Genomic DNA, 12752 nt, shown 5'->3' with positions numbered 1-12752 from the left:
TGTTGTTCAATGCATCTATAAATAATATTTTTTTTGTTGCTTTATTCCACTGAAAAATTCACCTTTTTTGAAATCGAAACCATTCGCTAAAACAAAATATTTGATCTCACTGTTGAATGGACCGTTTATTTTATCACAATTTTTTTTTTTCACACAAAACCGAAACGCTTATTTTTTTTCGAAAAAATATTGAAAAGAAAACGCTTGAGCAACGTCGTCGTTGTTGTCGTCGTCGCTCACTGTACGTGCGTCTTGTAAAAACGACAAATGCAAACTGAGGCCTCTTCGGAAATCGGTATAATTGTGTCGACAAAGAGCGCGAATGGGACAGAGAGCGAGAGCGAAAAGTAAAAACATATTTCAGAAACAATTTCGTATTAAATGCGTATTTTGTGGCGAGCGCGGCTCGTGCGCGGAATAAACCAATGAATGATCACACGCCACCACACCGACGAAATGTTTCTCAATTTGTTTACTACACACGCGGTTATAGTGTTGTTGTCTTTGTGCTGGATCGGATCACTTCGGTCGTGGAGAGAGAGAGAGAGAGAGAGAGAGAGAGAGAGAGAGAGAGAGCACATTGAACAAAACAACACACAGTGACAACTGATCGAAAATGTGTAAACAAACGTTTAAATGTGGAAATGTTCATCAATCGACTATTTATATTTTTACACGAAAAAAAAACAACGACGACGGTAATACACGAGGCACACAAATAAGCTCAGGAATGAATTCGACCGCACAAATACTTGGGAACTGGTGCAAAAAAAAACAAACGTATTGACTATTTTATGGCCAGGGCACATTGTATTTGGCAAATGAGCAGTGAAGCGCGAAACCCGTGTGGAAATACTTTTTAAATATTTTCGACTGAATTGGACCAAATTACGTGATTGATTTGACGAAAATGCCCAACATTCATGATTGAACATCCAAACTCTCTCTTATTCAATTGAAACAGTTTATTCAAATGTTTCTCATTTAAATCAAATCAATAAGTTTACGTAGAAACCGGAAAACTTTCACTGGACATGTGAAATCATCAATTCAATTTTTTTACACACGGGACTGGATCGCCTACGACAACAACAACGAAAAATGATCACAATTGATATTTACGGCTCAAATGCTCAATATATAATCGAAACGTGAATCGCACGACTGGCAAATTGATACATGAATATTCTAATTAAATGTGTCCAAAAAAAAAAAAGATAAATAAATGGCACTCTACGATCATTCGATCGATCGCTTGCTCTGTGTGTGTGAGCTTATGGAATTTTATGTGAAATAAATATTTGCTTATGATCAGGATTGGGAATTTTGAATGGAATATTTGAACACACTTATGTGCTTTATATCTTGCCAAAATAAAGAAATAAATAATAAAAAATAAAGCCATTGACAAACAATCGGTAGTCGCACAACCGTTCATAATAACTTGAAAATATTACGTTTCCGGCAAACTAATCACAACACGTTTTAAATCAGTCGACCTATTGATTTGATCATGTGCACATGTTTATAATTGGCGATATTAGAGGAGATAACGTCACTGAGTGAAGCGAAAGAGTGAGCGAGGAGAGAGATAGCGAGAGAAAAACGTGTGCAGTCATTGAAAAAATGCCAACCAATTAGCATACGAGCTGCACGCGAAACCCACCAACTGGTTGGTTTTTTTGTGTGTATTCGTATCGAAATGAGGCGATAATAAATCAAACACATACCGTTTTGCCCAAATGAGATATAATGGGTATTTTCGCCATAAAGCATCATCTCTAAAATGACGCATCTGCACATCTCGAAAACATATACTTTTCCAATGCGACAACCGTCTGAGTGGCCTGTTCGCGGCATGCATTTTTTCACTTCAATCACGTTACAACACTCCATAAAATGTGTGTGTGTGTAATTTGTTCTGTTGCCGCTGCAGTGTGTGTGCGTGTTCGAGTATAGATGGGATTTCTTCTTTTTTTTCATTGCGTTCGTAGTACGTGCTTCTGTTTCGAAAGTGAAATGTGGGTTTGATCGATGCGCAATGACACTAAAAACCAAGTGCAGCTATGCATACCGAGTAGCAGCAGCACCACAACCCATCCGAAAAAGCATCGAGCAGACGAAGGCGAAAAGATGAAAGAACAAAAATTAACACACACGACAACTGCACATTCCGCACGCAAACGAAATTCCAGCCGGATGAACGGAAGTCGTCGAGCTCGAACAATAAACACAATTGTTAATTATATGCGATCTATGTAAATTAATCACGGCTAACGACACTATTACCCCGAGATCGCATTTCCGAGTACTGTAAAGCACGATCTTCATTGGAAATATGTCCCGAAGCGAACCAACAAGCTGGTGGTCGATTTCTTGGCATTCGTGATTAATCATCAGCAAATTCGAAAAAAAAGTGTTAACCGTATATGGCACATGGTATGTTTATCGAATTTCATTGTAATCAAAAGTGTCACGATGTAAAATTGTTTGAATTACAAATGAATAACTACAAAAATGTGTACATCACATCCAACAAATTTCTACGCATTTAACATTTCAACGGGCTGTTTCCTTTAAAATGGTTTTCATGTACGGAAAAGTTTTTTTTTTTAAACCTGAAACGTCAGCATCGACTATTTTGCGAGAAATTTATGTCGTAAAAAAGATTAACGTAATTCATTGAGGAGTTTTTGTTTTGTTTTGCATTTATACGCAAATTTCTTGGAAATGGCTCTCGGCAAAGGAAAAACACAAACAAAAATATCAAAACAAACTCTTAGTCGGGCGACGGCGGCAACGGCAACGACAAAAGCTATTCAGTAAATATTTATTTATTTTCAGCATTTAAATGCGTCACAATAAATTTTCGCTCCACATTCCAAACATCATTCTTAGTAGATTTTGATTCAATTCATTTATATTTTTTGTCGGCTATTCGGCCACTCGAATTCTGATGGCTAACTAGGAATCCGTGCCAAAAACAATATTTCATGCTTCAAGTGGAAAAAAATTTTGATTGAAAGAGCAGCTATGCCATACAAAAGAAGAGCAGTGTGCCATTGAATGCGATGAAAACCCATCACATGACACTTTTTGTCCGAAAATATGAAATGAAGTGAATGATATTGAAGAGATTTGTTTTTTTTTTTGATTCAATGAAGGGGGTTATTGGCCGTTCAATCTCGTTCCTCTATGAGCAAAAAATGCGTTTCATGATCGAGCGGCGCTCATGAATGATGTATGCAATAAAACAACATATTTACCGAACACATAAAATCCAATCGATACGATTGATTCAGAGAGATATTGTGTAATAATCGAAGCGAAATACAAAGTAATAAAAAAAACTAAGCAGAAAAATAACAACAACGCCACCATAGTATTCATAACAACAAATGAGAATAAATAAAACCGAATCGATTGATATATATATAATGTGTTCGCGGCGTGGCATGAGAAGTAAACAGGAACAGCAGCGGTGAACGGTGGCTCTGACGTTTAACGGTGAATTTATACACACAATTAAATGTGTATCGCGCGGCGCATCATTTGTTTACCGGTCAACAAGCGTTTTCAGATCGTTTCGATACGCTTACGATATTTCTTGGATTATCAAGCGAATTGTGTTTTTTTTGCATGCCGTGTGTATGTTATAAGCAAATCTTGTTTGTGTTTTTTTCTTTCGGTATTTTTTTTCGGTTCGTTCAGTTTTCAATCCAAGAAATACAGTTTAGACATTGAAAAATACACACACACAATCGCTTGCTAATAATCGCATGAGGTGAAGAGAAAAAAGCGATTTTTAAACGATTTGCTTGGAAACGGTATCTTTGAGTTCATCTACACATGCGCCGATTCGAATCGGATCCTCACATTGTACGGAAACTAGTTTTCAACAGAAACAGAAGAAAAAAACAAACACTTATTTCCAATAAATTTGAGCTGAGTTTTACGAACTTCTTGGCTCTATATTTTTGCTCGAATGAACTTCTAATAATATTTCGTACAGTCATTAAACGTACAGGAAACGCGTTTGAACCGAAATGACTTCCAGATGCAGTAAAAGAACTAAGAAAAGAATAGCTGTGGAGAAGGAGAATAAAGTCGAACTTACTTTGAGTAAATTTAAAATGCGCTGTGAAAGTTCATAGTCAAAATTAGAATATTTGGACGCGCTCATGTCGTAGATGAAGACTAGGCCTGCTTTTTGTGTATCCACACTCTGCAACGCTGCGTCCAGTTGAAAGATAACGCCCTGTAGCGTTGTACGATGTGTCACATCTTTTGGATTGTGTAAGTTGGCGGTGAACAAGGCAATAGCTGCACCAGTTGCATCACGTCCCGGCTTTAAAAAAAAGACAAACCATTTACTTAATGACCATTTTACAGGCAGAGCAGTAGCTCTGCCATTTTGTCGCTACCACCTTCTTAATGACTTTAATGTGCAAATAATAATGGCTATGCTACTTACTAGTATTGTGAATTTGCCAGTTTCTAATTCCGTGCGCAATGGGTCTGACATTGGTTCGATGTTATCAAGATCTTCCTCTCGCCGAATTAATACATGCTGTTCGAATAATGCCACTGCACGTGGCACATCCAGTTTGCGAGCTAATACGAATTTCAGTGCGGTCGACGTTGAAATCGTTTTTCCCTCAATTTTCTTATTTACAATTTCTATAAACTCTTTAACAGCCTGTCGAACCAAGGTGGAAGAAAAACAAGGCAGAAACGAAAAAACATGTTATCAGAAATGGTATTTTTTCCTTAGAATTACGATACTAAAAGTAGGCAGAAATCATCAAGTCTTATTTTAGATTGTTAGTGCATTTGTGCGTTCTACGAAGGGAATTTGTTATCACGGTGTTTTTTTACGAAAACAAAGAAACAATTCGATCATACCTCGAATGCCCACAAAAACAAAACGCCAATTACACCGAATTTTCTACTGCCATTATCAGTCATTTTGAAGTGAATTTACCCGAAATACTCATACAATAACCACGACACAACAACCAAAGTCATACAATTATCATTTATGGTGTGCACAGGGGACGAGAACGTAAAAAAAATTTATCATTCATGAACAAAAGCACTAAAAATATTCTATGACGCCATTTTACGCTTAATGCTTCATGAATTTTCGATTCAATTCCGATAAAAGCAATCGCAATTTGACTTTCGTGTTATTTTTCCCAAGAATTTCTTGTTTCAGCTTGAATCGAACGACCGCATGAGTTAGAATGAAATTGCGCAGCAATGTCAGTGTTGTCGTTGATTCGTTTCGATTGACATTGAAGGAAAAATAGCTAAGCACCGGAAACTGTATGCTACACACAGACACAACGAGAACAGCAACAACAAAAATGTGCATATGCACACTATAACCAATCGGCTACTGATCTGGGAGAAAACAACTTGTTTTTTTTTTAGTTTGTCGTCGTCGTCGATTGAAACTAGAAAACTTTCTTCGAGCTTGAAAAGTATCTCGGTTCGCCGTTTACCTTCACATGAAATTTAATGAGCACAGTTTATAGAGTTTAGCGGAGTAATTTATTTTACGTTCATAATCGTTTTTTTTTCGTTAGTTCGTTAGTGTGCACAAGTTTTGTTGAGTTGTTCACTTAATTTGAAACGATGTTGAAATTTTAATGATCAAAAAGCACATTTATTCACTGTTCGAAGTTGAATTAGCTTCGGCTTACTGAAATAGATTGTGGTTTAAATTTTATCGAAGTCACTGGAGAATAGTGTGCTGCAGACCGTTTTCTCGTTGAGTCGTAGTCGTCGTCATCGATCAAAAGGTCGTTTTTTTTTACTTTCAGAGATTGATGTGATTTTAAATTTGCAACTGAGCGAGAGACACACTTGGGTGGATGGAGAGACACACTTTGTGGCAACTGAAAAGTTTTTCATGCATAAATTGACCAGATTCGCTGATGAAAGTACTATCGTTGATGATTTTCTTCTTTCACTGCCAGTTTTTACTTTTTTTTATATCGGTTAATATATATTTTATTCAATAACACACAAAAAATCAACCGAAATCACTGAATATAGATCAGATCATTGAAATTTATGCTTTCACCTTTCGCACGGTCCATTTGGCTCTTTTTTTTCTTTCTTTCTCGGTATTGTTTTGTTAGATGGTAACACGAAAAATTGGGTTTTTCCCTTCTCAACAACAGAAAAAAGCGAAACATTCGAAAACATTTATTTGAAGCATTAATTGAATGTTCGGTAGCGAAAACGTGAGAATTCGACCGTCAAACATAACACTGCACTTAAGACACCAATCAAATGGCGAATAGAAAAAGAAAATCACTCAACAAATTGCAAATGTTGCCCAAAACAAACGGTTAGCAAATGGCAAACAAACAACGACAGAGAAACATTAAACAGAGCACAAACACTGTAAACTGAAGTAGCGGCCGCGACATAAAATTATTTTTAAAATAATGTTTCGATGAGTCGTTGTTTGAATGGTTCGGTTCATGTGGAGATTCGAATCGCAACTGGAAGCATAATGAACGATCGTGAGTGAGTCGAAGTGAACAACAACGAAAAACAAGCAGCAGCAGCACCAGCACGAGCACCAGCAGCATAGCTCTCTCGGATGATACATAAAACTTGCTTTTGCTTTGTTTGTGTCGTCAGTTTGAGTGCGGGCCCGCGTTTCGTTTTGCTTATGCCTGTACAGTTTTTTTTTCATCTCTCGGTGCAAACACACACTTTTTATTCATTTCTTTCGTTTTTTCCTTTATTTTGTTTTCTGTTATTTTGTCCTCTTCCATCTCGTTTACCCATTCATGTGGTGTTCATCGATCGTGCGCGCTCTATGTGTTGCGTCGTTACTTTTCTTCAAGTTTTGATTCATTTTGTTATCGCACCATTTCTCATTGCGTTTACTTTTCGGTTCTTCAAGGGGAAGAGAAAGAGAGAATCACTCACATTTCGTTTGGTCTTCGAACTGTGTGTGTGTGTCTTGTCTCTGTTGGTATGAGTGTATACGCGAACATTTTACAATATGACTTGTCTCTGTTTCGTTTTGGATAAGTTTGAAAATAAATAAATAAATAAAAGAAAGAAGACAAGCCGCACATTAATACGTAAGGTTCAGATATGCGACCGCTTTTATTTGTACACTTCGTGAACGTTTTGTGCGCGGCAGTCGTACGTACGAGCGCGCGCGCACGCCTCTCTGTAATGGTTTCATCTCCTTTTCTCTTTATCTCTCTCTCCCGCGCCGTCGATTTGAGTGCATTTACAAAAACTTGCATGTAGCTACGATCGGTAATTGATGTATATAAGAGCGTGCAAGAGATGTGTATGTGGAGGTTTTTAGTTGGAATAGATTAATGATGCTGCATGTTAACGGCGAACCGTGCATCACAATCGACTTTGCCGACTGACTTTTATTTTACCATTATTTTTTTCTTTCGGAATCAAGTACACACAGATAATTTTCAGTGACGATGGAGCACTGATTCGTGTGGGCTTTTCAACATAATAGAATATACTATATGGAACCGTATTATATATAGTCAATTGCACATCCAGAGAGAGATGCTTCAAGTACTCGTCTCGAATGTAAAGAGTCCATCGAAATACGAGTTGATGCGGATTGTGTGTTTTCTGCTGTTTTATGTGGGCGAAAGATGATACGATGAACAATCTGAAAATCCTTTAAACATTACTTGAAGTTTTGAATTTTATTCGCAGCCTCAAAGTCTCTCTCTCTATCTCCCATAATTGTTGATTAACCGAATTTGTTTATGGGGAGCATAGCAATTTTGCAGTAAACGCTCAGATGGGCTTCGATCGGAACGCTACTGAAATATCAGCACCTTCACCAGCCATATACACACAAAGAGAGAGAGAGAGAGAAAATTGCTCTGCACAAGTAAACAACAAGAGCGTATTTGTCTTATATTCTTCCATCAAAACAACAACAACAACCATAGCAGCATGCTGCACTCAGAAATGGTTATTGTTTTTTATGATGGATTATTTTAATCAAGTTGAAGTATTGTTCGTGCTTTCTTTGTTCTTCGACTCGTTGCTGCCTTTTGACGTATAGTTTAAGCGGTCAAAATGCACACCGTGATACCATCAACTCGTTAGATATAATAAAGACGCTTTAAATTGAACTTAGCACGATCGAATCTCTGCTTGTTCCGCTCTCGGTGTGTGTGTTTGTCAGGGCTCTCTTTCATGTGGAAAGGTTCAAGTGATTGTATGTTTTAAGTTTTCTTATATTATGTGCCATGTGTCGAGCAGGAGACCGTCTATCCCTGGTTGTATATGACTTTGAATCGATGTGAATTGCATGTGTTGGTTTGGCCAATAAAAACCGATATACCGCGAACTCTCCATGACATTTTTGCCATTTCTTTTGTGTTGCAACGAGAAAGTCGCAAAGGTTGGAATAAAGTAACTGAAAAAAACACCATTATTGCCACTGTCAACCGCAATTTTCTCCAATCTTCCGAGATTTGTCTCTGCCATACACTCTCCGTCGTACACATTATATTTCCGGTCGTAGGTACATTGGCGTCATGACTTTGGTTGTGTGGTTTTGCGGTTCACATCATGCATGCTTGTGCACATGTCATTTACGCCTGACGTACTACCAATCACCCAAATGATGTTTTGCCTTTCATGTTATCTCGTTCTGAAAATACGAGCACCCAACAAGTTCAAAGGGAACTTAATATTTCACGCAATTTCAAAGAGTCTATTTTTGTGTGTATGAAGAATTTCATTGGAATGTTTTTTTCTTTCGGTTTAACCGCACGAGGTTGAGCACATTCATTAAATTAACACATTATTTAAATGGAATGAAATGCAGCCCGTTCTTAAGTGAAGTATGCGTAATACTTGAAGCCGTTTCCATTCTCATTTTCGTCACCGAACACAAAACGAACAGAAATGAGAAGAGAAAAAACAATCGACATAGATAAAAAGTGAAGTGAGTCACTTAAAGATATCGACAGCCCATAATAGTTTGTTATCACTTTCGTAAGAAAATCGACATTCTTTTCTCAATTGATTAGCCGACATTTTGAACTTGTGAACAGAGGAAAAAAAAAGCATTTCGAAATCAATGGTGACTATTTCGATTGAACTAGTGTTGAATTGCATCGACCGAACGTTGCGTAAATACCTACATGAAGGGCCCACCGAAGACATATTCATTAATAACTGGCGTCAGCTTTTAAACAGATAATCATTCAGAATCGTGGTTGTCATGCAGTCAGTCGCATTATGAATACGTTCGACCACGACAATATTTCGAAATACCGTTGACGCGTACGCGCCGCAGTTGAACGAAGCACATTTCGAACGGAAATAATTCATCGTGCTATTCGATGCGATTGTTAAGTGGAATGAAGTAGGTCTAAGTGATTTCAATCGGAGAAAATATCATGTTGAAATGACGAATGCAATTATGCCACATTTTCGTTGTAGAAACTCTCTCTCGACAAGTATGTGTTTGCCTGTGTGTCTGTATATGGGCACCGAAGAAATGCATCGCATAGCATACGCCAAAGTCGATTTGATGTTCTCTAGACGAAAAGAGATCGGTGTGTGTGTGCATTGAGATTGCGATAAACGTTGCCTATGATCAAATTGAATACCCAGTGGAATCGCACCATTTAAATGACATGCTGCTGATGTTGATCATGTTCTCGTTTGCGTTTTTTGACTTTCAAGCAATAAAAAAGCGAGACACACAGAGAGAAAGAGCGATGAAAAAAAACTGTGCAAAAATCGTCAGTTTTAATCAGGTTTTATGCAGTTGCATCCACTGGTTCTTTTTTTCTCCTCTATACACATTTTCAACAGTCAACAATTATGATGTACAGTTGCTTTGCCTACAACGGAATTATTCTCAGTCTCTCTCTGTGTGTGTGTTTTTCATTCCGTCGCCACAATTCCATTTGGCGCAACTGAGTCGAAGATTTGGCCGAAATAAAGGTGATCGTACCGTTACAAAAGTTAGTTTCTATGCACACAATTTGCACGACGACCTGTTTTTATTGTTTGCATTGAGCCCAAATATCTATACAGTTTCTTCCCACATTTTAGTTGTTTTAATTGTGAGTTGATCGCGGCGCTGCGCTGACTTGCCACCACAGACATGCACTGGACGAAAAAGACACAAAAAATGAAATTTTATGATCAATATGGTGAAGGTGGTTGACACGTCGAACGAATGAGAAAACAACGTGTTATGTAAACATTTGAATAATAAATCTATGAGAGAGATAGAAAAGTGGAATTGTGTCACAATATCTGTTCGAAATGGCTGGTCACCAAAACTGGGAAGCGATAGTGAATGCAAATATTTATCCGTCAATGACGACGACGATGGCATGGTGAATAAAAGAAAATCTCAAGTCGAAAGTTAAGAAAGAGAGAATACAGAAAGCGTCATTTCGTGTTTGGCTTCGATAAGAATCGTTTCGTGTCTCTCTCCCTCTGTGTGTGTAAGCGGGCGTGCTTTTCGTCGCAAGAATACCAGTTGCAGGCAACATGAATCTATCCATGTACCTGCATGCATATATGACGGCCTGAGAAGAAGAACCTTTCCTACAAAACCTGTGCGCAGAACACAAACACAGAAATTTTTTAGTCAAAAGGCGAACAGTAAATTTGCGAGCGCAAAAACCTAATATACTTCCAGCGAGCGCAAAAGTATAACAAGCCTACTAGCATGTAAACTCCGTATAAGTAGGCCTGTTATGCTTTTGCGCTCGCTGTAAATATATTAGGTTTTTGCGCTCGCAAATTTACTGTTCGCCTTTTGACTAAAAAATTTCTGTGTTTGTGTTCTGCGCACAGGTTTTGTAGGAAAGGTTTTTCTTCTCAGGCCGTCATATGAATTTCCTGCCATTTGCTCTCTAAAATTAGCCATATTCTCTGTGAGCATTCCATTTAGATTCTCCGTCTTAAGCACAGCATTGCTCGCGCGCTCATTTGCATCGTAGTCAAGTTAAATTACCGTTTCGTGATGAAAATTTTAGTTTCCATGTGAAATGCTTTGCATCATGCAAACGGCAAATGGTTTTGCGCGGCTTGATTATGGAAATTGTTTTTTTTTGTGTATAGAAAATCCCAAAGAGAAAGAGAAATCCATTCTAGGTATAGTATTGAATACCTGGAACTTGCTTTCAAAGCCATCAAGCCCAGCAGCAGTAGCAGTAGTAGCAAATTCATTTTGAATTTGCCTTCTCGCCCATCTTTTGTGTACATATGCCGTGTGTTCGTGTCGTTCAATTTCAATTGTCGTTATCGCATATACGCACATTTTTGATGCGTGCTACTGTATGTCGTGCTCCAGCATAAAGCCATTTCATTATAACATCTAATTAAAATACATTTCGTTTGACTGCTGAATAGAGCGCACAGTACATATGCTCTTTCTCTGGTGAGGTTAATATTCAGTTGCTGCTGTTTTTTTTCTCGACGAATTCATTGAGAGCAATCGACAACGAAGCATAGAAATTTATGTGTACGCGCCTACTTCGACTTTCTATTGTAGGAACAGCTATTTTAAAGTGCAGTCATTTCATAGATAATCTACGTAATCGTGCGAATGTATGGCTTGATGACGATAAAATCGTGAATCGCGCACCGACGAAGAAAAAGTTTCACACTGCCAACTGCGAAAAAATAAGGTATAAGTAGCCGTACTTGGATATTTAATGATCTCGCATTTAAGAATAAATAGAGTGAAATCTGGGCAAAATGCAGCATGAGCGCGTAAAGCGATAAAAACCTTAAGCCGTAATTATTCTTATCTGCCAAGTGAAAGACCTCAATAAATCTTGAGCAACGTGTGGTAAAAAACATATTCACGCAGGTGCGCACCACAAAATCTACTAGCTTTTTTTTCTATTTCGAAATTAAAACTCTCTATGTATCAAATTTAAATAATATCCAAAAAAAAAGAGAATTCATTAAATCGCACCATTGCCCCCAAAACATTGTGCAGATAATGTGAGTTTCGAGAGGAAAATAACACAAAAAGAAGGAAAACGTAATACAATTTACAAATCAAAACAATAGTAAAAGCGTGACGAACATTTTCGGCCATTGATTATTTTAACTTTCTGTCGATTTTAATTGAGCAGCACTTGCCAAATGATTCGAACATTTTATTATTTGTAACAGACGTGATGATGAGTTTTTCGCACTTTTCGAGTGTATATTACCGTAGCATATACGAACAAATTCATTGTTCGGCTGACAAATTTAGATTGGTTTTCTTTTTGTTGTAATTTTCGACTAATTTGGAAGGTGATTTAAGTTTTGTTATTCCAATTTTGGTAGCAGATTTTTCGATGACTTTGTCTTCGGCAAAAACAATCGAACCATCAACTCCACACTTCGGTTGTCTTTTATTGACAACATTTGCTAACATTTTCGCAAATTGACTTTAGCGAAGCTTGTCGAAACCATTGTTTCCGACGAACGAACTCTTCGCGTAAATACCATCGTCAGACAACTTCATTTTCGAGATGTATCATTCATGGAAATCATGATCCATCCGATTAATTTGAATTTTGCAAACAAAATGAAAAATCCAACCATTCTTGAACGCTCTCTCTCCCGCATAGCATTATGCTCCAACCAATTGCATCGGTGCTGCTTCGCTAAACGGATATGGTCACATTCACTTTGTATGATTTATGCATGATGTTTGAATTAGGCAACTTTTGTGCTATTCTTCTTGGTTGTTG

The 12752-nt window shown here is 37.7% G+C and overlaps 1 protein-coding gene across 3 annotated transcripts in view; it reads right to left on the bottom strand.

The window, feature by feature from the left end:
• The window catches only part of LOC129569066 (tyrosine-protein phosphatase non-receptor type 9), a 42663-nt gene that overhangs the window by 19913 nt on the left and 9998 nt on the right, over positions 1-12752 (bottom strand). For 2 of the 3 annotated variants that reach the window (XM_055447486.1, XM_055447469.1), the window contains exons 2-3: positions 4475-4699; positions 4118-4348 (exon numbers count right to left, since the gene is read on the bottom strand). In XM_055447486.1, the coding sequence (XP_055303461.1) occupies positions 4118-4348; positions 4475-4699 (456 nt within the window). Of the gene's footprint in view, positions 1-4117; positions 4349-4474; positions 4700-4905; positions 9906-12752 lie in introns of those variants that run through there. The other variant, XM_055447478.1, reaches the window with a different exon arrangement.

This window comes from Sitodiplosis mosellana, unplaced genomic scaffold, assembly GCF_009176505.1.
Source record: "Sitodiplosis mosellana isolate CC-2019 unplaced genomic scaffold, AAFC_SMos_1.0 Smas_scaffold_1, whole genome shotgun sequence".
NCBI lineage: Eukaryota > Metazoa > Arthropoda > Insecta > Diptera > Cecidomyiidae > Sitodiplosis > Sitodiplosis mosellana.
This window is presented reverse-complemented; position numbering and strand designations above follow the sequence as displayed.